This window comes from Budorcas taxicolor, chromosome 6 (assembly GCF_023091745.1).
Source record: "Budorcas taxicolor isolate Tak-1 chromosome 6, Takin1.1, whole genome shotgun sequence".
Taxonomy (NCBI): Eukaryota; Metazoa; Chordata; class Mammalia; order Artiodactyla; family Bovidae; genus Budorcas; species Budorcas taxicolor.
Window position 1 is genome coordinate 46,305,450 of NC_068915.1, and position 25,760 is coordinate 46,331,209.

At 37.3% G+C, this 25,760-nt stretch overlaps 1 protein-coding gene across 1 annotated transcript in view; it reads left to right on the forward strand.

The window, feature by feature from the left end:
* The window catches only part of RBPJ (recombination signal binding protein for immunoglobulin kappa J region), a 111,978-nt gene extending 88,154 nt beyond the window's left edge, over positions 1-23,824 (forward strand). The window contains exons 4-11 of the mRNA XM_052641600.1: positions 3,602-3,767; positions 6,744-6,918; positions 12,145-12,282; positions 12,434-12,546; positions 17,810-17,950; positions 19,241-19,396; positions 19,757-19,860; positions 20,035-23,824. Coding sequence (XP_052497560.1) covers positions 3,602-3,767; positions 6,744-6,918; positions 12,145-12,282; positions 12,434-12,546; positions 17,810-17,950; positions 19,241-19,396; positions 19,757-19,860; positions 20,035-20,350 — 1,309 coding nt within the window. The 3' untranslated portion in view covers positions 20,351-23,824. The remainder of the gene's footprint in view (positions 1-3,601; positions 3,768-6,743; positions 6,919-12,144; positions 12,283-12,433; positions 12,547-17,809; positions 17,951-19,240; positions 19,397-19,756; positions 19,861-20,034) is intronic.
* Positions 23,825-25,760: the final 1,936 nt, after the last annotated feature.

Here is a 25,760-nt window from a genome sequence, read left to right on the forward strand (position 1 = left end):
TAGGATTTGAGGGAAAAGTTGTTGAATCATTCTCTGAAAATAAAGACTGATTGTTTGACTTAGGAAATGAATAAAATCATAAATGTGTGCATATCGCCACCAAGTGGTAGATAAAAGCATTGTTTGCCTTAGTTGCTTAGATGTAGCTACTGGGAAAGATTAGAAAATAAAGGCACATTGTTTCATAAAGTATGCTTTCATAGCAGCTGTTAAACTCTGAAAGGTGAGCACTTGATTTCAGACTTTTCACTAATTGTTTGGTACATATTGAGCATCTGTCTAAGTTAAAAACATCGATTTGCGTACTACTATAAAGGTATATAATTAATTTTTCTTCTGTTAATTAGGTAATATTCTTTCCTTCCCTTCCTTCATTTCTTTTCATTTGTCTGTAATTTTTAAATTGATGATTATCTTCTGTTTGATTATTATATTACTGCAGAAGTCTTTGGAGATGAAGATTTGAATTGTGATTTTTTTAGGGGGTGGCAATATTGGGATGTTTAAAATAAGATTTCATCATCACATGGTAGAAATAATGTTAATGTGTCTTTTTTGGCTATTTTTTGCTATTTTCTTGCATCACAGCTTTTTTAAAATTAGTTTTAGAGTTGATTTAAAACTGTCTAGTTTAGAGACAGTTGAAGACTCTTCATTTTTCTTAGATTTATTACATGACTGGAAAGCACTTTCAGTATAGAACCTTAGTCAGTGTTTTAAGTGATAAAGAATTTCTTGACAATCTTTCTGATTTTATGCCCTGTTGGTTTCATACCACGTCATCGCAGTACTTTTGAGAAAACCAGCACTACTGAGTCTTCTGGGCTTTCCTCATGGCTCAGCTGGTAAAGGATCCGCCTGCAGTGCGGGAGGGGTTGGGAAGATCCCCTGGAGAAGGGAAAGGCTACCCACTCCAGTATTCTGGCCTGGAGAATTCCGTGGACTGTATAGTCTATGGGGTCGCACGAGTTGGACATGACTGAGCGACTTTCATTTTCTTTTTCACTTTCACTGAGTCTTTAACAGTTTTAGACCTCTTTCCAGGTGTGAAATAAAAGTATCTTTTGTGATAACTTGTTGGGATTTGATTACTATATTTGGTACACTGTACTAAAACGCAGCAAGTTTTATAGCTGGTGTACCAATTTACTAAGGAGACCTAGTACTTGTCAGTGTTCAGTAAAATACTAATAGGAGATAAGTTTTCCAAAATTGATGCCTTCTCAGCTTCCTAATAGTGTGCCAGCTAGGAATCTGAGTCTGTGCCATGTTAAGTATTGGGTAGTTCCCAGCATTAGAGGCCAGAGAGATCCCTGGTATAGACTTGAATGAGCAAATTCCAGAACTGGCCCAGCTAATCTAGGCATCCCTCCAAATTTGGAGTGACCTGGAGCTGAGCCCAGTGCCTCTGCTGTGACCTCTGTACTCATGGCAACAAGGAGAGTATACAGGCAAAAAAGCCACTCTGATTCCCTTCTCTTGGCTTAGACAAGTACGAGCAGACCCTCAGAAGGTTTCCTCCTCTCACAGCCTGACCCTGCCGGCCTACTAGGTCTGCTCCCATTACGCCTGGGTCACATCCTATTGTCCTCTGTGCTCCAGCCACACTGGTCTGTTGTTTCTCTGCTGTTTCAGTCCTCCCTACTTCAGAGCTTTTGTGCTTGCTGTTCCCTCTTCTGAAATGCTCTTCCCCAGATACCCATGGCCATAGGTCCTAACTCAAGGTCACTTTCTTCAAGAAATTTTCCTTGGCCACTCTGGTGGCCACTTACATTTTTAAGTACCCCTTCCTTGCTTTATTTTTCCCCTCACCAGCTAAAGTATGTATGTTATTTTAGTCATCTACATTTTTAAAATTGTCTTTCTTATTAGAGTATGAGTTCCATTAGGGCAAGGATTTTTGTTTAACTACTACTATTTTTCCAGTCCATGATACAGACTAGGAATGTAGTAAATTTTTGTGAATTAGTGAAAATTAAATAAACCCAGCTCACTTCTTGTAAATTGTGTGTAGATTGCCTCTTAAGTAGTAGTCTTTGGTAGAGTTGAGCAAAATGTGGATACCATTTATTTTGATTCAGTTCAGTCAATATTATAGTAGGTGCTGAGGGGGAAGCAAACAAGTAGATACTACTCTGCTACCTTTAGGATGGACCGAGAACTAAATCCAGCATGATGGTATCTGTGTGTTTCTGTGCATGCACACACGTGTGTGTGTGTGTGTGAGATATGCATGGATACACTTCTTTTAAAAGTCTGTACGTTGTTGGCCTAAAAAGTGGTAAAAAAGCATAATAAATTAGCTGCTAAATTTTAGAATTAGGAATTTCATATAAAACTTGATTTTCGGTGACTATTGGAAAATTGGAGGATGTGATCAACACGTGACCTCCATGTCCTTAGTTCAGCCATGTGGGGATGCTTGCAGTTCTCAGTTGTTTCCTTGTCATCAGAGCCATACACAAGTGGGTGATGACCTTTGCGGTTAAGCTTTTTATTCCCTTACAGTGAACTTAAAAGAATTAAGATAGAAATTTCTATGCTTATAACTATATGAAAAGTGGGACTTGCCTTGAGGGTTTTTGTTTCAATAAAGAAGGGAAGGAACATACGTCTTTGGGTAATTAAAGAATATTTCTACTTATTTATTGTACACCCGGTCCACTTATTTAGATTACTTACCTGGCCACTATTTGAGTTTACTTGGCTATTATCTGAGTAAGTATTTGAGTTTTCAGGCCCCTTGATGAGACATGACATATTAATAAATATTTTAAAGTGTGTATAAGTCAATGTGTGTAATCAAGCGAAGGTGTTACCCCCTATATAAGGACTGGATTGGTGGTCTTCTGAATTAGGTAAACTGTGGGGCTTGAGCTAGACTTCAAAATAATCTAACTGCTAAAAGAAAATTATAAGGAATTATTCTAGGTGGGAAGAATTTATGAGGGCAGGTTATTGGCAACTAACAAAACAAATCTGTTGGTTGTCTTTGAGTTAAAGGGACACAATATATTGTTCTTTGATCCACATGCAGCAGGTGTTTAGGTTGTAAGATACATAGTAAACTAATGATCCATTTTTCTCTTAATTCTTTTACTTACTTGTATTAATATTTTGGAAGTGTCTACTTTGGGCACTGCTCTGTTTTCCAGATTAATTACCAAATGAAGTTAAGAATGATATCCATACCAAGAATGTCATTAATTAACAGTACATCATTTTCAGTAGACCTTAATCAGTAATTGCAGATTCTGTGGTGGTATACCCTGTTTTTGTGTATGTTGGAGTACACTGGATTTGGCTGAAGTGCAGATGTTCAAAACTCTGAGCTGTGTGAAAATTTAAGTTCCCTGCTCTGAAAGTATCTAGGCTAAGTGAATGCGTAATGTCATTATAGATGAACCTTAACCAGAACAAATGAAGTATTGATTTCTGCGCTGTGGGTATGGTTATTTGCATTACAAAAGGCTTCACCAAAATGTTTCTTTAGGAGCTAACTTGATACAGTTCAACATGATTTTGCATTCATATGTTCAAGAAAAGGAAGTGCTTTCTTGAGCGTAATTGCATTGTGTTTCCTCCCCCCTCATTATTTTAGGTTTTTTTGCCCTCCTCCTTGTGTGTATCTTATGGGCAGTGGCTGGAAGAAAAAAAAAGAACAAATGGAACGCGATGGTTGTTCAGAACAAGAATCTCAACCATGTGCATTTATTGGAATAGGAAATAGTGACCAAGAAATGCAGCAACTGAACTTGGAAGGAAAGGTAAGTTTACATGGTTCCCTGTAAAGAGCACCATGATACCATAATGTAGTTTTCTTGTTTTTGTAGTGATGATTCTTTTTTTCTTGATTTTATGGTTACTACTAGCACTTCTTGAATATATAACTCAGAACTAGAATAACCTCTAATAGCTGAGGTCTAGTCATGACTCGTGAACCGTGAGCTTTGACATCTAAAGGTGGCACACAGTAAGCTTCCTCAGCTTGCTAGCAGTTCTGGCAGGCTGTGAATCATATTTCTATTGGGGGCCGATAATAAATTTAGGAGGCTAATTTCCCATCCTCATAAGGGCATGATATTCAAATAACAATGAAAATACATAGTTCACTAATGTTTTACTCTGCTCATTTAATCTTAGTCTTTTACTGGAAGCAAAGTATTAAATAAGTTGGTAATATCGTAAATGTTTTATTTAGCTTCAGTGTGGAAGAGCACTATCTTGTGTCGACAGGAACACTGTGAATAGCTTTCGTCAAACTTTTAGGGATTTTCTTTGATTACTTTGTTAAGGAATGCAGTTTATGAGATAGTTTTACTAATTGTATTTTATGAATTTAGAAAGCAGTTATCTCAGTCTGTACCTTTAGTACTCAAAAATAATTCTTTATTGACTTAGCATCAACTTGTTTTCTCTTGCTATTAAAATTGAAAAATGGATATTTCTGATCTCAATGATCATACGAATGTCTTTTAAAAGACTGCACAAATAGCTATTTTCTCACTCAGTAACTATTTGTTGACTGTCTTAGTGTTTGATGTATTGTAGTTGACACTAGGGATGGGAATTGGAGGGCAAGGTTGAGGGTGATGAACTAGGAGATTTGTACTCTCATTTAATTTTTTTAGTGATTATACAGATAATGAGTCATTTTACAGATAATGAGCACTGAGAATAAAGAGCCTTAATATCAGTATCCTTCCAATTTGAGTGTGTTTCTGTCATTTATATTCTTATAATTGTTATCATTAATGCTTGTCAACTATGTATTTTAAGTTAGAGTTGAGAGAAAATTTAGTACTGTAAAGATTGTTTCATTTTAAAATAGAGCAATATAAAATGTATCTGAGTTATAACTCTTGAGGTAAAGTTAAAGATATATTTGAGTAATTGGTTGAACAAAGAGGCTTTGGTCACATCTCATGGATTTTTGTTATGTATGTCTCCAAGCTGTACACCTAGACATTTGTAATTGTGATTGATAATTGGATAGGTAGTGAGAAGCCCAGCTGTTTCGTAGGTGACACGGTGGTGAAGAATCTGCCTGCTAGTGCAAGAGACACGAGAGATGTGGATTCAACCCCGGAGTCTGGAAGATCCCCTGGAGAAGGAAATGGCAGCCCACTCCAGTGTTCTTGCCTGGGAAATCCCATGGACAGAGGAGCCTGGCAGGCTACAGTCCATGGGATTGCAAAAGAATTGGACAGGACTTAGCAACTAAACAATAGCAATTGAACTTTATTGCTAGCTTTAACTGCTTCCAGCAATTCTGAGGGCAGTAATACCAAACAGCATGCCCACTTGCTTTTCTCAGCATTGTGGCTTAGTACATCTTTCATCAACTTCTGCCATTATATCATTTCCCCAAGCCCTAGAAATTTGCAGAAAATAATACCTGAGAGCTTGAGTATTAACTAGTACTTAAAACACTTAATTACAGGGAAGTACAGCGTCTCTAGAGAAGGCAATGGCACCCCACTCCAGTACTCTTGCCTGGAAAATCCTATGGACAGAGGAGCCTGGTAGGCTGCAGTCCATGGGGTCGCTAAGAGTCAGATACGACTGAGCGACTTCACTTTGACTTTTCACTTTCATGCATTGGAGAAGGAAACGGCAACCCACTCCAGTGTTCTTGCCTGGAGAATCCCAGGGATGGGAGAGCCTGGTGGGCTGCCGTCTATGGGGTTGCACAGAGTTGGACACGACTGAAATGACTTAGCAACAGTGTCTCTAAGCCAAAATTATGTGTTAATATTTAGTTTTAATGAAAAATGCTATTAGAGGAGTCTATAGAGAATAAGATTGGTTGAGAGTCAGCAGAAGGCATTCCAGGCAGAAAGAACAATATAATCATATGCTTGGACCATCAAATACAAGAATGAGGTCAGTTTGGTTCCAGGTAGGCAAAGATGGACCAAGCAGTGAGATGGATGCTGAGCTTGAGAAAGTGGCACTTTACTCCTGTCTTACTTAACAAGCATTCATTTAAGATAATATTGTTTTCTTTCAATAGCGTGTTCATTGAATGGTACGATTAGTCATTATTGGGAAAGGAGGGATTTTATTTTGCATGTTGCATTCTTATTTTAATATTTATTACAACAAAGTTCTAGTATATGTAGCCCTTATTTTTATTATGGTCATGGTATTTGACTATATAGTTATATTTTGGATCTGATGTTTTTAAAATAATTTGTTAAATATTCATTTTCTCAGTTTTTGTCTTACACAGTTGAAGCTACGTAAGCTATGCAACATGAATTTTTACCCTAATTAGCACTTAAATTTTTATTTTTAAGAATTACATGCCCTATACCTCTGTTGCTAGTATTGTTTTGTTTCTATAATTCAAATTCTACAATTCACATATTTCTGTAGACTTTTGTAGCATTATATTTTGTATTTCTTTTTATTTCAAGGCAAATGTTTTTATTGCCTGAAGGTCTTGATAATTCTGTAAATAGATGTAGAGCTATATAAAACAATAAAAGATTATTTTTTTAAGTCTTTTTGAGAGGGGGAAACAGAATAATACAGTGTTGGTATTGTAGACTCAGTAAGGAAGATTTTGTACTTTGTTTTCAGAGATCAATTTCAGTACTTTTTACAGTTGGTTTTATCAGCTGTTCAGTGGGATTATTGCCTTAAGTCTGATCAGACTTAGCCATAGCCTCATTGAGTTATTTGTACATAGCTGACAGGGTTTTGATGCTATTAAGACTTATCCTTTTCTTTCACAGAACTATTGCACAGCCAAAACATTGTATATATCTGATTCAGACAAGAGAAAGCACTTCATGCTGTCTGTAAAGATGTTCTATGGCAACAGTGATGACATTGGTGTGTTCCTAAGCAAACGGATAAAAGTCATCTCCAAACCTTCCAAAAAGAAGCAGTCACTGAAAAATGCTGACCGTGTGTATACTAGTTTTCTTTTTTTCCCCTCAACTCCCAATATGAATTAATAAGACTAATTCAACTATTTTTTAAATTAAAATTTTCTTTTCAGTAGCCAGTTCATTTTTTTAAAGTATTTTTTTGATCTTACTTTATCTGAAAAAGTCATATTCAGTTATTGCTGCTGCTTTATGGTCTTTTTTCTCTAATTAAAAATGGGCAACACCTGGTTCTTAACCAGAATTGCTTCCTCACTGCTCCCCAGAGGCATTAGGAGAAATGGGAGTTTCCTTTTGCTGTCAGTGACTAGAGGGAGTGATGTTAGCATTGAGTGTCTAAATATCCTGCAGTGTGCAAGATGGTTCCTATTCCACAAGAATTGGTTCACTCAGAATATCAGAACACCTCTTTGAGAAGCACTGTTATATCAAATGGACTTTGGAAGGCCATCATGAAAACCTAAAAAAAATTTAACATGGTTGTCTGGCAGACTGCTGTTTCTGCCCATTTTTAGATTTTCACCAGTAAATGCTGTTTGAATTAGACATTTCAACTTCTATACCCATTTTTCTTTTTTTATTTTGACTTTTTATTATGAAAACTTTCAAACTTACATGAAAAGGGTAGTGTTGATATAAGGTGACCAACCACCAGACCTCAACAGATTTTACCAATTCTATTTTATCATTTCTGTCACCACCAACTCTTCTTCCTCCATCAATTGCTAGAATTTTTTAATGTAAATCTTAGACATCCTGTCCTTTCAATCATTTCTGTAGTGGTGATTCTTAACAGAAAATTTTCCTTTTAAACATCATTATACCCAACAGAAGTTGGTGATAGTTCATTATCGCCATCTGCTGGCCAGTCCACGTGCGGATTGATCATACTGTCTCAAAAGACCTTTTCACAGTTGTGGTTTTGTTGTTTTGTTGTCTTCAGTAGTTGGCTTGTTCAAACTTGAATCCAAACAGCGTTCATATATTTTAACCTGAAATAGCTTCTGTTCTTTCTACTAGCCTTTTTTTTCTTCCTCCGTTATTTATTTGTTGAAATTGGGTGATTTTTTCCTGTGCAGTTTCCATATTCTGAATCTGACTGATACGTGTTTCCTCTGTCTCTCATATCTCCTATAAACTGTTGATTAGACCTAAAGACCTTCATTTTAGAATTAGCTGGTTCTGCGTATGTTCATTTCTGTCAGATCAGAAGTCTTATTGTCTGCTTATCCCACTTCTTGTCACACTAAGACTGGTTATAGTAAGTTGAGTTGTTAGTCTAATCTAACAGTTACAAAATTCCTCAGAAAACTTTAACCAAATGATTTTAGTAGTCCATCATGGTTGCAAAATAGTGGCATTTCTGATTGTTTTATTCTTAACTTTTGTGTTTGTTAGCTGTTTGCTTAAAATGTAGTCTGTGAAGAAAAGGCAGGATAAGTGCTTGTCTACTAATTTGCAGAATAATAGTTTCATTCTTTGAAGGCGAGGTTTTAGGATTTTGCTTAATTTGCTTGTTTTTACTTTGTTTTCTTTTTTTTTTAAGGAATTTATGGGATGTTATATAGTGGGTGGTTTTTAGTCTGCTTTAGTCATTATCATCATTGTTCTGGAAATTTCAAACGTACTAAAGTAGAGTTGCATAATAACATGAAACCTCTTGTGTTTATCCTCTAACTTTTCATCAGTGATCATAACTTCAGGCCAGTCTTGATTCATCTTCATCTGTAACCCTACTCCACCCACACTTTTCTCTGCCTTCATTTTAGTTTGATGCAAATCCAAGACTGTTTCTATGAACCTCTGAAAGATAGTGTCTCTTTGTATTCTAATATAATTATAATACCATGATCACACAAAAACAAACATAAAACAACTATAAAAAGAAATAATGTCTTAGTATCATTAAATACGTAGTCAGTGCTCAAATTGAAAATTGTCTAAAATGTGTGTGGGGGTTGGGGGGTGTTGGTTAGCCATTGGTTTGAATCAAAATTCAAATATGATTCACCAGATATTATATGTTGTGTTGACATGTCATTGAATTTTCTTTTTAAATTTGTAGATTTTTCTCTGCACCTTTCTCTCTCTCATATTTATTTATTCAAGAGGCTAAGTCAGTTGACTGTGAGAGATTTTCACATACTGTATTTCAATAATTGTATTCCCTTGGTGTAGTTTAATGTATTTTCTGTAAATTGGTAGTGTCAAAGAGAAACAGAACTGGACATTAAAGGTGGTAAAAGCACATTTTATTCACTACATTTGCAATAGGGAAAAGAGCTTTCAGTATAGAGCTGAGCTCAATTACAAATACAACAAGGACAAGTGGGATTTATAGTCAAGGAGCAGCGTTGAACGTGTCAGGAGGTCAAAAGTTACTAAGAGGAGACATCGAGGGTGTGGGTATTGTTGACGAGAAGTTTTATAAAGATAGGACAAGTTGATCAGATGGACTTTCTGGGAGGCTCAGAGGATAAGAATCCATCTGCCAGTGCAGGAGACACAGGTTTGATTCCTGGGTCAGGAAGATCCCCTGGAGAGGAAATGGCAACGTACTCCAGTATTCTTGCCTGGGAAATCCAATGGACAGAAGAGCCTGGAAGGCTATATAATCCATGGGGCCACGAAAGAGTTGCACACGACTTAGTGATTTAACAAGAACAAGATGATTACATATAAAGGTGGAGGGAAAAAACTTGATCAGATATCAAGGATGGAAGGACGACTTAGCAGGATTCTTGGCAATAACTGGGCTAGCTAAGCTCTTATTGGGACCCAAGGAAGAGTCTCCATGGGTAAAGGGCTCAGAGGAACACTGTCTGAAGTTTGGTTAAGGAGAGAGTCCTTGTCAGTAGTTAATTTAGAAACTTGATCAGATTTCAGTTTGTTGTTCTTTTGTTGTTCTTTGTTGCTGTAGGGCAAGCCTGCTTTACAGTAATATATAGTGTTCTTGCATCAGTTCAGTTCAGTTGCTCAGTTGTGTCCGACTCTTTGCGACCCCATGGACTGCAGCATGCCGGGCCTCCCTGTCCATCATCAACTCCCAAAGTTTACTCAAGTTCATGTCCATTGAGTCAGTGATGCCATCCAACCACCTCATCCTCTGTCATCCCCTTGTCTTCCTGCCTTCAATCTTTCCCAGCATTAGGGTCTTTTCCAATGAGTCAGTTCTTCGCATCAGATGGCCAAAGTATTGGAGTTTCAACGTCAGCATCAGTCCTTCCAGTGAATATTCAGAACTGATTTCCTTTAGGATTGACTGGTTGGATCTCCTTGCAGTCCAAGGGACTCTCAAGAGTCTTCTCCAACACCACAGTTCAAAAGCATCAATTCTTCAGCGCTCAGCTTTCTTCACAGTCCAACTTTCACATCCCTACCTGACCACTGGAAAAACCATAGCCTTGACTATACGGACCTTCATTGGCAAAGTAATGTCTCTGCTTTTGAATATGCTGTCTAGGTTGGTCATAACTTTCCTTCCAAGGAACAAGCGTCTTTTAATTTCATGGCTGCAGTCACCATCTGCAGTGATTTTACAGCCCAGAAAAATAAAGTCTGCTACTGTTTCCACTGTTTCTCCATCTGTTTGCCATGAAGTGATAGGACTGGATGCCATGATTGTAGCTTTTCTAGTTTGTTGTGACCCACACCGTCAAAGGCTTTGGCATAGTCAGTAAAGCAGAAATAGATGTTTTTCTGGAACTCTCTTGCTTTTTCAGTGATCCAGTGGATGTTGGCAATTTGATCTCTGATTCCTCTGCCTTTTCTAAAACCAGCTTGAACATTTGGAAGTTTATGGTTCACGTATTGCTGAAGCCTGGCTTGGAGAATTTTGAGCATTACTTTACTAGCGTGTGAGATGAGTGCAATTGTGTGGTAGTTTGAGCATTCTTTGGCATTGCCTTTCTTTGGGATTGGAATGAAAGCTGACCTCTTCCAGTCCTGTGGCCACTGCTGCGTTTTCCAAATTTGCTGGCATATTGAGTGCAGCACTTTCACAGCATCATCTTTTAGGATTTGAAATAGCTCAACTGGATTCCATCTCCTCTACTAGTTTTGTTCGTAGTGATGCTTCCTAAGGCCCACTTGACTTCACATTCCAGGATGTCTGGCTCTAGGTGAGTGATTACACCATCATGATTATCTAGGTCGTGAAGATCTTTTTTATGTAGTTATTCTGTGTGTTCTTGCATCAGGAGGCATTTAATGCCATGTATTTAGGTTGTCTCCAGTTCAGTTGTGCAGCACGGCCAAGTGGCTAAAGAATCTGCTTGACAGTGCAGGAGATGCAAGAGACTCGGGTTCGATTCCTGGATTAGGAAGATTCCCCTGAAGAAGGAAATGGCAACCCCACTCCAGTATTTTTGCCTGGAGAATCCCTTGGACAGAGAAGCCTGGCAGGCTATAGTCCATGGGGTCACAGAGAGTCAGATACGATTGAGCATGCACAGATGTCTTAAGCCAATTCAAATTATAGGATTTTATTTAAAGTCTTTATAATTTTGTATTTCTGTTGATTATTGAGTTTTTTGATGGCAGAGAATGTATTTCATTTATTCAGTATTTTTCCTGCTTACATAGATGTGGTTGGTTTTTCAAGAAATGTCATGCAATGCTATACTTTAAGGTATTTAGAAGGAAGCAAAATCTCTAAAGTCACAGCATCCAGAGGCAATTGCCATCATCTTTGGTAAACAACCTTCTAGACCCCTCTCTTTGAATATATTCCATGGGATTATATATGAGCACATGGAGACATATGTTATCACATAAAAATGTATATGTTTACCTAATGAAACCACAGTATAGTCTGCTTTGCATTCAGTGATATATCAGGGAGATATTTTCTCATCAGTGCATTTAAATACACATTATTCAATTAGGTCAATGATATTATGTTTTATTTAATCAATTTCCTGTTATTTGACACCTATTATTTTAAAAGTTTCCTTTTAAAAAATTCAGCACTGTGTTAAATATATTATACAACACTCGTTTAAAAATCATTTTTATGGGCATATTATATATCTGTAGCTTAACATTATTATTAAAAGAGTTACCCTAACTTCTGGGGGAGTATTATCTGTATTTTCTTGGAGAGTTTGAAATAAGTGTTAGCTGAAGCCATTAATTATTATGGTAAAGAATAGTCATAACTCACCAGGTACTGGTCCCTTCTTGCTCTTTACTGTTACCCTACCCGCACCCCTCAATCACGTAAATAGCTGTTTTTTCTTTGCAGTCTGCATTGCCTCAGGAACAAAGGTGGCTCTGTTTAATAGACTCCGATCCCAGACAGTTAGCACCAGATACTTGCATGTAGAAGGAGGTAATTTCCATGCCAGTTCTCAGCAGTGGGGAGCATTTTACATTCATCTCTGTGAGTATAAAAACATGCGTTTGGTTTTTTTTAGTGTGAAATTAAATTTTTCTAAGTAATAAAGACTTACAGATATAGTTTTGTCATTTTTATAAGCAGATTAATAAATTTTAAAGATGATAATTTGATCTCTGTTTCCATCGCACTGCAGTGGATGATGATGAATCAGAAGGAGAAGAATTCACAGTCCGCGATGGATACATCCATTATGGACAAACAGTCAAACTTGTGTGTTCAGTTACTGGCATGGCACTCCCAAGATTGGTATGGCCTTAATGACCTCATGACTATTTATAATAAATTTTGACAGCTTTCCCCCTTTTTTGGGTTGTTTATCTGGACGATAGAGGGCACTCTAAAGTTACATTATGATTTATCTTCTTAGCTAATATAGGTTCATTATTCATTCTTTGTGGTACTTGCTGTATCCTGCCACAGGCCCAAATTTTCAAAAGCATAGAAATTGTAAACTTCTTTAAAAATATAAGCATAGTTTTTGCTAGTTTACTCTCCTACAAAAAGATAGAGACAGTGTTTGGGCTTTTTGAAATAGTAAAAAACTGCTTTTCTTAGCAAAATGAACCAAAAGCCTCTTATACATTCTGCATCATATTCCCCCTTGTTCTCTGAAACAACACAATTTAGTTGTATTAAAGATGGAAGTTTATGAGTAAGTTCGATTCAAGGTCAGCTTGGGGGAGGGGCTGAGCAAATGGAAGAATTTTAGTATTACTTTCCTGAATATGCTTTGTATCTCTTTGATGAAATATTTCATTGGCTGATATTTTCTGATATTATCTATAATTATCTAAGTTAATGCATCATCTTGTGGTTTTTGTTATATTTTTCTGTGTTGTGGTTGTACAAGGTGATTTTATTTCCCACATCAACTTAAAGCCAAAATATGTGAAACACAGTAATATAAATTTACAAAACTTGAACCTAAGATAGATTATAAAAGGGAGAAAGGTAGGGAAAGCAGGGTGCATAAATTAGGAAGACACAAACCAAAAAACAGAATGAATAAATTTTACTAAAGTTCTCTTCTTATTTATTCTGGTCACTATATTCCAAGAATAATGTTTATTTGCTTTGGCATTAAATGCTTGTAGTTGGAGGCACAATTCAGAGGCTTATGTCTCTGACCAGCAACAACTTATATATAGGCCACTGAAAAGACTGACTCAAATGTAAAAATGGTCTTTTCACTTAGTTTCATATAAAGTACCAGTCTACCTTGCTTGAAAGTCATCTTTAATTGAATATTTTTACATTCAAAACTGTGTGGCTCTCATTATAAAACTGTTGCAATAAAAAAACATGATCCAGAGAATGCCTTAGGAAAAGTTGCAGTACCATCGTTAGCACTGTTAACAGTAAAGACTTCTTTCTAGAGATCATGTGACTGAGGCATTAGTTTCATAGCTAGGCATCAGAATCATAGCTAGGCTTTATATGGTCTACACTACTTCCTTTTCATCCACTTACATACAATTTTCAATGAAAACATGTTTTTCAGAGGAAGCATTCTATAGTTTTCATATGCTTTTAAGAAGGATAACACTGCCTTTAAAGTTTGCATTTTATGTGTGTCCTAGAATATTAGTCTTATTAGAGATCCTTGCTTGATGAACACTGTCCCCCCAAGACCAATTTCAATGGGATGAAGGTCTTAGTGAGAAATCCTGGTTTGATTACTTTGGGAACAGGCACAATCTATGTAGCCAACTAATAAAAAACACCAGTTAGCACCTGAAAAGACTGACTCAAATGTAAAAATGGTCTTTTCACTTAGTTTCATGTAAAGTGCCAGTCTACCTTGCTTGAAGGTCTCATGTTCTCAAGTCTGTCAGATACCCCAGAAATTGGAGACATCTAACATCTTTTAGATAAACTAATGAGCGTAAATTTAGCCTGGGTGTTTACAAGGTATGGTGTTAAGAGTATGAATAAGGTGTGTTTTCTGTCATTAAGGGCTGCATCCCAGTTACCTAAGAAGTATAGTAAACACTGTACCAGTGACCTACAGAGCCAGCATAGAGGAGAGAGAGCTGGTTGGAGTAACTCCTGGTGTTAGAATTCATCACTTTCTCATTACACATAGCTTATTATAACATTCACACTACCTGGCTTCTCAGATTTCTTTCCTCTTCTTAATAATTAGAAATTATCACAGCAAGTTTTTGATACCAAACAGTAGGGGTCATCTTTGGTTTGTTTATTGGTGAGACCAGGTCACTCAGCAGTGTCTATGTCCAGAGAGCTATTGTGAGAAATAAAATTGAACCAAACATGACCCATGTTCTCAATATGCTCATTATTATTAAGTAGTGGAGAAATAGTAGATTACAGGAATAAAGCTGTTAGAGGCAGATCTTGATTCTTATGTGGTGAAGTCATAAATGAGTGTGGTAGACTTACAGGAAGTTTGAGGCTTACCTCATTCAGAATTCACTATTTCTCTAAAATTCAAGCATTGTTAAACTTAAATACAGCTTTAAGGCTAGAGTTGAATGGAAACATTTTACTTAAGTTTATTAATTAGTCTCACAGAATATATTAGAAAATATAATTGCTAAAAGTGTACTGTCTCCGTTTAAACTTGAAAATTAGTGGTGATATAAGTAAGAGTGACAAATATTCAGATAAACTGCAGAGCTAAAAATATGTAAATGTGAAGAATGCTGACTTTAAAGATCAGGATTTTTAATAGTTGTGGCTTAGGTGAAAAAAAATGATCATGGAATATAAATTAGGTGTGTGAATCAAGTAATAAAAACCCAATAGAAACCCATAATATTTATAGCACTGTTCTGAGCACTTTTATAAATATCAATTCATTTAACCCTTCAAAATTCTGTCAGTTATTAAGAATGTCCATTGTGGAGCAAAGTATTATAGTTCTACATGTATATATGCATTCTACAAAAGCCCTGAACCTTCCACGGGCCAGTCACTGTCTAGATGCTGGAGACACATTGGTGAAAAAGGTAGACTTCCTTTCCTTTTGGAGCTTATGTTTTGGTAGGACGGTAGACAAAAAAAGCTAAAGAGATGTCTATATAATGTATTTAAAGGTTAATACAAGTGGCAAGACAAATTAAAACAGGATAAATGCGTAGGGAAATGGGAGCACTAACAGTGGTCAGAGAAGTCTTCATGAAGTGGGGCTATTTGAACACAGACCACAATGAAGTTGGGAAATAGAAACTGGGTGTGGAGCGTTTCAGGCTGACAGAATGAGAGCAGAAAGAACTAAGGACAGAAATGTGTGAGGACTAGCAAGGAAGCCATGGTAGCTAGAGCTCAGGGAGGAGTGGAGAGGGCAGGTGCCAGGAGACGATGCTGCAAAGAAGCCATGGGCAGCATCTGGTCAAATCCCTCTCTCTGTCTCGGGTAGAACTTTCTGTTAACTATGTACAATAGGAGGCCACTGGAGGCTCTCACAGAGAATGGTGGCTGGTTTATGTCTGGAAGAATAATTCTGGCTGCTTTGTGAGTAAGAGCACAGGGAGATATAGCGGTGGAAGCAAAGAGAAAGATGACTTGGCTTATGTCATAATTCAGGCAAGAAGCTGATGATGATACCTTAAACCAAGATGGGACTGGTAAGGGGATGAAAGGTGACTGATTTATTTGAAAGTAGACCGAACAGAATTTGTTGACAGATGGCATGTAAGAGAAATTAGGGAGTCAAAGATGACTCCACGGTTTAAGGATTGAGTGAATATGGTGTCATTTATTGAGCTTAGGAAGAAATAAAAAAATTGTATTTTTGATTGAGATGGCTATTAATAGACATTTTAAGTGGAATTGTTGAATAGGTAGTTAAATATACAAGTTGAGTGCTTGAGAAAGGCTATGACTGGAGAAAAATTTAGGAATTGCCAGCCTCTAAAGCTTAGACGGTAAAGAATCTGCCTGCAGTGAAGGAGACCCAGGTTCGATCCCTGGGTCGGAAAGATCCTCTGGAGAAGGGAAGGGCAGTCTACTCCAATATTCTTGCCTGGAGAATCCCATGGGCAGAGGAGCGTGGCGGGCCACAGTCCATGGGGTCGCAAAGAATCGGACACAACTGAGTGACTAACACTGCCACTACTGACCTCTAAAGAGAATAGAAAGTCTGTAGAGTATAGGGAGAGGGAAAGAGATCTGGGGACTCAGCCCTGGAGCACTGAAGACAGGTAGAGCAGGCGTATTTCTGAAGGAAGAGTGTGGGGGTCAGATGCTTCTGAGGACGCTAAGGTGAGGACAGAGAAGTGCCCATGGGATTCATCTGTCTTGACGTCCTTAGGACCTCACCAAGAGCAATTTTGAAACACAAAGTTGGAGAGATTTCACGAGATGAGATGGTGAGGAAGAGGAGTTTTGCTATAAAGGGGAACAGAGAAATGGGGTGGTGAGAGGGAAGAAGGACATGTAGTCAAGGAAGGGGTTTCTCTTTTTTTTAATGTCAGTGACTGGAGAGTGTTTATTGACTTGCCACACCACTTGGTATGCAGGCCACACCACTTGGTATGCAGGATCTTAGCTCCCCAACCAGGGATAGAACCCATGCCTTCTGCTTTGGGAGCATGGAATCTTAACCACTAGACCACCAGGGAAGTCCCAAGGAAGGGGTTTCTTTATTTCTGATTTAAAGATGAGAAGTAGTTCCAACATGTTTGTATGCTGTTGAGAGTAATCTTCACAGTCCTCAAACACTTAGTGATTACCTTCTGTGTGATAAGTAACACTGAAGGTTTGAATAGTATTATCTTTCAGATATCCTGTGTGTTTTGTGGAATATTTGTAGTGTAAGGTCATACTATATAATGGAAAGAGTTCAAGCTGGGCAGGCAGCCAGCCTTGGAATCATACTTTGGTTCTTCAGCTACTGACTGGGTGAATTTGAAGAGCTTAACCTGACCTCTGAGCCTGTTTCCTAACCTGCAGAATGATGCCTATTTTATGTTAAAACAAAGCAACAGCATGTAAGTGTGATAATGGACTTAGGTACTAAGTAGCATACCCATAGTGACCTTTAGAGATAATTTTCCCTTTGATGTTAGAATATTTGTCATTGTGTGTTATTGGAGAGGCCATCTGAACTTGCTACTCAAAATACAGTTCATAGACCATCAGGATGAACATCAGCTGGAAATTAGCCAGAAATGCAAAATATCAGGCCGTCTCTATGATTTGCAGGCTCAGAACAGATGTATGTTTAACAGGAACCCCATGTGATTTGTACGGATGTCAAAGTTTGAAAAGCACAGATTTAGAAAGCAAGTGCCTGCCTGCCCTATTGTTTTTAGGAGTTGGTGGGAGAAGGCAACATCTCCGCATTCTTAACATGCTTGCAATTTAAAAGTATTTTTATGCCTAACTTTATTGTTTGTAAATGCTGTTGTGTATGAAGATACGTGACAGGTATCTGTGATATATTATTTCATGGCAGATTCTTGCCATGGACTCTGTTAACAGTGTAGGAAAGGAAGACTCTCCATTTGTGGTGACCTTTCCTTTTGTAATTGTTGAAATGCAGATAATTAGGAAGGTTGATAAGCAGACCGCGTTACTGGATGCCGATGATCCTGTGTCACAGCTCCACAAATGTGCATTTTACCTTAAGGATACAGAAAGAATGTACTTGTGCCTTTCTCAAGAAAGAATAATCCAGTTTCAGGTATGTTTATAAATTGCTGGTAAAATCTAAAATGTGCAAACTGTTAGGTTAGCAGGATTCAGAAACATGAAACTTTCATTTAAAAAATGTTAATAGTATTCAAATACATGAATCTGTGTTCAGGTATTTATCCCGATTTCAAGGGTCCTTAGCCCACATGTTCTTCAGACATGGTAGTCGTTCTGCCTCAAAGAACTCAAAACTATGAGAGTGTTCTAAGAGAAGCCGTTAACATCTAATTCTGAGGGATGAAAAGTTCTTCAGATTATCCAAAAGTAGATGTTGGGTGTTGAGAGAGTCTCCTGAAATGTGTGTGGACAGCACTGTATATAGTGGTGCACATTTTGGAGGAGGGTTCATAATTCTCATCAGATTTATATTGGGGTCTTCTAAGGTAGTAATGATGACATGTTAGAAGCTAATTAGTCAAAATCTAATTTTTAACTATATTGACTCAGAAGACCTTTATGAGGACATTTATGACATGAACAAATGATTTAATAGAATAGTTACACTTCCACATGAGACTCATTTGTGGACATCTGGAGACTTTTTCCAGCGAGATGGCCACACACAGCTGGTCTCCCCAGCCCAGCACTGATGGTCTGGCCTAGGTGTTTCGAGGTAGGATAGGGGATTGCCGTTCACATCTTGGTTCCTTCCTGCTGAAAGTACAGAAGTTTCTGTAGTTTGTAGGTAGGAGGGAACTTCCATTCTCTCTCTCTCTCGTTGTTGTCATTTAGTCACTCAGCCGTTTTCTACTCTTTGTGACCCCCTGGGGCATAGCCTGCCAGGCTCTTCCGTCCATGACATTTCCCAGGCAAGAATACTGGAGTGGGTTGCCATTTCCTTCTCCAGGGGATCTTCCAAGCCCAGGGATTCAACCACGTCTCCTGCATTGGCAGGTGGATTCTACACCATTGAGCCACCAGGGAAGCCCCCCTCTCTCTTAGGGATCTCTGAAGCATTTTAAGTAGCTAATTATATCACATATACTGATCTTTTATTAAAATAATTATACAGGTACTGTACTTAATGGTTATTACTTAAATGGTTATTCTGAAAGGTATTATTAATTTTTAGTATCTCACAAAATAGTTTATATTAAAAGAAAACTAGCCTTACGTGAGGTTTCCATATTAATATTCTATTTTTAACTAGGAGTTGGAAAAGTATGGTGCCTGGGAAGTTTGTAAATTTGTACTAAATTCTCTTCATGAGTGTTACTTTGTCAAAATTGTCTTATAATACCACAATGTATATAATTTATAACCATTCTTTTTTTCTAAGGCCACTCCATGCCCAAAAGAACCAAATAAAGAGATGATAAATGATGGAGCTTCCTGGACAATCATTAGTACGGATAAGGCAGAGTATACATTTTATGAGGGAATGGGCCCTGTCCTTGCCCCAGTCACACCTGTGCCTGTCGTAGAAAGTCTTCAGGTGAGACCTCTTACAAGTTGACTTCAGCTTTTTGCAACTGTTCAGCTATGACGTGGCGTAATTTTACTTCACAATAAATTTGATTTTTCTTCAAATCCTGTGACTTGGAGGGTTTTTTATACAGTGAGGAAGAAGAAAATCAGAGGAACACACATAATTTTAGCTAGAAAATTTAAATGTAAATCAGCTTGTATATGAAGAGTTTTAGTTTACTTTGTCTTTATAATCATGTTATTTAAAGGAAGTATTTTAATTATCTTTTTATTTTGCACATGATAGTTGAATGAAAAACTCATCTGTATACTTTAATGAAAAATGAAAGGTTTCCTCAATGTTGTTTTGATTTTCTGTGAATTGCAGTTGAATGGCGGTGGGGACGTAGCAATGCTTGAACTTACAGGACAGAATTTCACTCCAAATTTACGAGTGTGGTTTGGGGATGTAGAAGCTGAAACTATGTACAGGTACTTAATACAATTTTTTACATCATCAAGAGTTTTTGATGGGGGTGGGTATGTGAGACTCTTTCCCAAGAGTCCTGTATTAAGAGGTTAATTGTCCTGTATTAAGCAACCTTGTTTTTAAGTTTCAGTTATAAAATTTGCCATGCTTTTAAGTGATTTCTGTTTCCTCCTCAGATGTGGAGAGAGTATGCTCTGTGTTGTCCCAGACATTTCTGCATTCCGAGAAGGCTGGAGATGGGTCCGGCAGCCAGTCCAGGTTCCAGTAACTTTGGTCCGTAATGATGGAATCATTTATTCCACCAGCCTTACCTTTACCTATACCCCAGAACCAGGGCCACGGCCACATTGCAGTGCAGCGGGAGCAATCCTTCGAGCCAACTCAAGCCAAGTGCCCCCTAATGAATCAAACACAAACAGCGAGGGAAGTTACACAAACGTCAGCACAAATTCAACCAATGTCACATCATCTACAGCAACAGTTGTGTCCTAACTACCGTCTTTTTGCTAGGACTTACACTGACTTGAGTGCGGCAAAATGTTGACAGAAAAAAAAGAAAGAAAAAAATGAACAATCTTTTGTGGTTTCTTGGGAAAACTTTTCATACCAGGTTATACTATTCAAAAACCCCATTACCTGCAAGTGCTGATTTGAAGTGCAGAAGCCACAGTAAAACAAAACAAACAAACAACAAAAAAAAACTTGTGCAAACTTCTGGAAATCAGTTTTTTTCAGCTGTTATTTTTGTTTGGTTGGTTTTTGTTTGATTTTGTTTAAATGGGCGAGAAATAGAGATGTGGCTGGAGTAAAAGTTAATCAAAGTGAAGTCGCTCAGTCGTGTCCAACTCTTTGCGACCCCATGGACTGTAGCCTACCAGGCTCCTCTGTCCGTGGGATTTTCCAGGCAATAGAACTGGAGTGGATTGCCATTTCCTTCTCCAGGGGATCTTCCCGACCCAGGGATCAAACCCGGGTCTCCCGTATTGTAGACAGACGCTTTACCGTCTGAGCCACCAGGGAAGTCCTCAAAAAAAAAGTTAATCAAACTAGAAGACAAAAATCTAACATAGTTTTTATGGACCAAGGAACTTGTATAAGCTTTAGTAAAAGGTACATTTTCACCATACCTTTTTTATATCACATATATAATACACCTTTGTTACCAAATAGGTTGTTCTCCTCCCCACCCACTTTGAGCTTTTGCTCTTAAGTACATTCAGGTTCCAAGCCTGACCATGGTTGTTTAATCTAATTACCATACTCTTCCAGGTCTTTCTGGTCCAAGGCTGGAACTGTTCTTTTATTATTTTTTTAAAAGCTGAAGTCTTATGACTTTTCTTGAATGGAAGGTGTTTTGATTTCAGCAAGTCAAATCTTGTAAAGGCCTGCATTCATATTTCTTTTAAGATATGAAGTCTGTGCAAAAGCTTTAAAAAAAAAAATGCCTCTGCCTTGCCTGCAATACATTCAATGTACTTAGTCTCTATTCTCAATACCATTGATAGTTATTTCTCTGTGTTACTTTTTTTTTAATGTATTTATAGTGGTAATCTAAGAGGTTCTAACATTTACCTGAAATTAAATGTGGCCATTTAGTCATTAATGAGTTAATGGCATGGAACATGTTGGTTTTTACAGTGTTCCCTCCCTTTTTCCTGTGCAGAAATGTATCTACTCAGTCAACATTTGTTCAGGTTTCCTCCCCCTCCTTATCTTGTACATAACTTGTATTATGTGTAAGTTAAACATTTTATTTTGAACTTGGAATATTCCCAGTGATTTCATTCAGCAGGGTGTTTTTCTGCCTTGTTGGCATATGATAACAAAAAAGTATCATGCTAAGTATTTGCTACCAGTTGGTAGATGGTGCCCTTATTGTATAATGAGGAAAAATCTCAGCAAAAGCAAGGTTTTATTTACTTTTTCTTTGGTGGGAGGGTAGCCTAGGTCAAAACATCACTGTAACCTTGAAACAGGATGCTTTTACTAGATGACCAACTAAAATAGCTGGAAGACAATACTTTAGAAATGGATAGTTGTAAGATTATAAAAATGCAAATGTAATTTATCTTTCCATTTCTCTCCCTTTTTTTGTCTTCTCTTCCCCAACACTGAGTGTCTTCACAAATGTCACCTACTCAGAAAGCATTTCTTCTCCATTTAAGGTTTGATTGCATTCCGGGTCGTGTGCTGCCTATCTGTGCTGGACTCACCTCTCTTACATTGGTTTTGTTCCTACACTCTGGTTATACCTTTGTTTGGTTTCTTAGAAATTGCGGCAGACTCATTGGGCTACATTTAGTACAGGATCTCTGTGTGTAATGTTACAGGACATGGTCTAGTAATACAATCATCTTTCTTCGAGTAAAAACTACCTCTAGATTGTGGTAAGCTTTTACTGTCCCATAAAACAGAAGCCACAAGTACCTTAAGGATGCAAAACTGTAACTTCCTGCATATCTTTCCGTACAGAAATTGTCTTTTTGGTGTCCTGGGCTATTTTGAAAAGTTTCTACCCGTCGGCTTTTTAAAACATCATCATTAGTAGCTTCCCCCCATTCCCACCCCACAGCTTTGATAAATCTTCATTACTCATTCTTTTGCTCAGATTATGCCATTGTAAATATAGTTCCTAACATCTTGAAATCACTTTTTCCTCAGTTTTCAAGGGCGAAGTCATTTGTAAAACACGTAGTTAAAGTTATTGTGGTCTTTTCTTTACTGCAAGCCTTTTTAATTACTACAGGCTGCATTATGCTATATATAGCCTTTCTCTCTTTAAGTCTGCTCCCGTCACTAGCTTCTCTTGTAAGCTAATCCTGCCTCATACTTTAAATCTGTTTCAGTGACCGAGGGCAGAATTCTTTGTGGCCTTATCTTTCTTTGTTTTAACTGTTTACTGGCTTTTTCTTGCAAACTTGCTTATTTCTGAGTAGTATTTATTCTGCTCTCTGTTGAGTCTGGAAGTAGCCTTCACACAGTGCTTTTTGTTCAGAGCGCAGAAATGTTTTCAGTGCTGCTGAAATGGGCCACAGGTTTCCTCCACTTCCCAAGTTTGTTATTTAGTTACCAATTTATATTAAATTAACTGATAACAAATAAGATGCTTTTGAAGCACAAACTATTCCTACCCAGCATTGCAACTCAAAATATTTTTTTTCAAGTTTATGACTTTATTAAAATCAACTTTTGCTTTTTTACTGTTTATGTCTAATTTTGGCTCTGTTTATTTTAATAAGATAATTGAAATATTGGACTGTAAACCCTTTTCATTGTTGGTTCTTTTTTTAAGAGTATATTTAAGAGTATACTCCTACAGGCCCCCACCCCCACCCCCTGCCACTGTTTTATGCCATTCTACATACCACAAACTGAAATGATTTGTCTATTATGGCTCATCGTTTATCAGTAGTTCTTTTGTCAGCTGCTTAAAAAAATTTTTGTGAATTTTTTTCAGTGTATAATTTACAGGAGCCTCGTCCTCCAGTTATAGTATTGTAGAACGTGGCCCTTCCTCCAATTGTGGCATTATTAGAGATGCTGATCAGTTTCCCTCATAAAGGCTCTCAGAATGGTAACCACTTCAGTTAAAGTATAGTATGTTCAAGGTGTTTTTTTTTTAAAGTCATGTATTAGAAGTATATCCTATGCTTTTATGATTCTATGCAGTTTCTGAAAATATGCACAGAAGCTGTCTCTTACCTAATATATTGTTTTAATTGATTACCTAGATTGAGAAGGCAAACAAAAAGCTATAAATATAAAATGCCCTTTTTATTTTGAATGGTTTCAGAGTTGAACACTAGTATAATCTGCTGCTGACTTTTCTTAAACCATGACAAGTAAAGATATCCATATGTGCGTATTAACTGGTAAAATATTTGTCACTCTTACTGCACAGACTTATTTGCAATATTAACTGGTTATTATTATTTTTTTTAAATGAAACTAGTACTGTCTGTGCCCTCACAGGAAATTGTCAACAGTTTTTAAGAACTAAACTATTCATGTTTAATCAGATAATCCATGTAGGGGGTGGGGGTGGGGGGGTTCTTTTTTGAATCAAAATGTTATTCAATTATTAACTAAGTTACTTACTTTTGATTTCAAAAGCAGCTGTGTTTCTGATGAATACTGAACAAATGTGTGTAATTTTCTGTGCCAGACTTTTGACTTTGTTTTCAAGCACTGTAACGTGGGATGGATGGTTAGAAACAATAATATATTAGGGTTTCTATTTAACCCTTTCAGGACTGAACTGTATTTCCTTTTATTAATTTTTCCCTGTGTTGTGATAAATGTTTGCCAGCATTCAGTACTGTGTTGGTCCAGATGTAGGTTTATATGCTCATTTTTAGCTTATTTCTTGTACCTTGCAGCATGCTCTACGCATTCAGTCCTTAAGGGGTTTATTTTACAAACTGTGCGCCTGTAAGGTTTATTAGCAATAAGATAGAAGATTGAGCAAGTTTATACCATAATTTTGTAGAAAAAAGAATCTGCTCAGTTCCATATTTCATCCATGAGAAACCTGCAATACGGGCAGTTTCAAGAAATAAATAAAAAGGAAATGTAAACCATTGTAAAAGTGTTCTGTTGGACGTGCCTGATACCTGCGTTATCATCATTGATTTCAGAATACTTAAAGTTTGTTAGTTTTACCTTGCTGTCTAAGCTTCATCACATCAAAGTAATAACTATACTGATTTTATTTTCTTTTTTGCATTTTTAACTAGATAGTGCTTTAAAAAGAAAGGTTTTTTTTTGAGAGGGTTTTTTTTAATCCTTGTAAATGGGGAAATGGACTTTGGACAACTCGAGCTGTCTCCTAATTCAGGAACATTTTGAACTAATCTCAACATGATTGGAAAGCATTATTTAATGACAGCTTGCTTTTCCAGTATGAGGTTATCATTTGGGCCTGGTGTATGAAAGAACATAGAATGGTTTGTGCTTTTTGTTGGGGGCTCTTGAGTGTGCTTTCAGAGAAAGCATACTTTGTTTAATGGTGGTTTAGTTGCTAAGTCGTGGCCAACTCTTGCGACCCCATGGCCTGTAGTCTCCTCTGTCATGGGATTTTCTGGGCAAGAATACTGGAGTGGGTTGCCATTTCCTTCTTCAGGGGATCTTCCCAACCTAGGAATCGAACTTGTATCTCCTGCATTGTAAGCAGATTCTTTACCGACTGAGCTATGAGGGAAGCCCACTTTGTTCAATAGGGAAACAGTAAAGGAGGAGGTTGTTACGGATTTTTTAAATCATAGCAAGTTCATTTATCTGACATCCCCTAAAAGAAAAAAACGTAAGCCAGGTTATCACGATTTTTTTAAAGACATCCTCTGAAAATAGTGATTGTTAAATAAATAATTTAGTTGGGGTTTGAATGGTGAGACTTTCAATGGCTAGGATTGGTAATAGCTTCCTTTAAAAAATAATTTATTATTTTTTTTTAACAGTAGGTCCTGTTGGTTATCTATTTTAAATATAGCAGTGTGTACTTGTCAGTTCCAGACTCTCATCTCTAGATTAAGTAATAGCTCCTTTAGAATTTAGATGGGAATAATACAATAATATATAAAGAGTATGTGATCACTTTCTAAGCAACCTAATGAAAGATCAGTGTATATGTATATGTTTTTTGTCCTTGGATCCCTAAGTGGTTGCCAGTTTAAAAGATAGAGAGGGCAAGCTACATCAGATGCTAGTGGTGAAGGATCCCAGTAGTAAGTACTCTTCCCAAAGAAAAATCTTTTTCCCTAGTTTAGTGCTAGACGACAGTGAGGGCAGCGATTAAGCTGATGTATATAAGGTACAAATGAAGGGATTAATTTTGACTTAGTCAGACCCTAAAGTTTTAGGCTCGGAGATAGAACACACAGCCCTGGCGAGAACCTGTAAGACT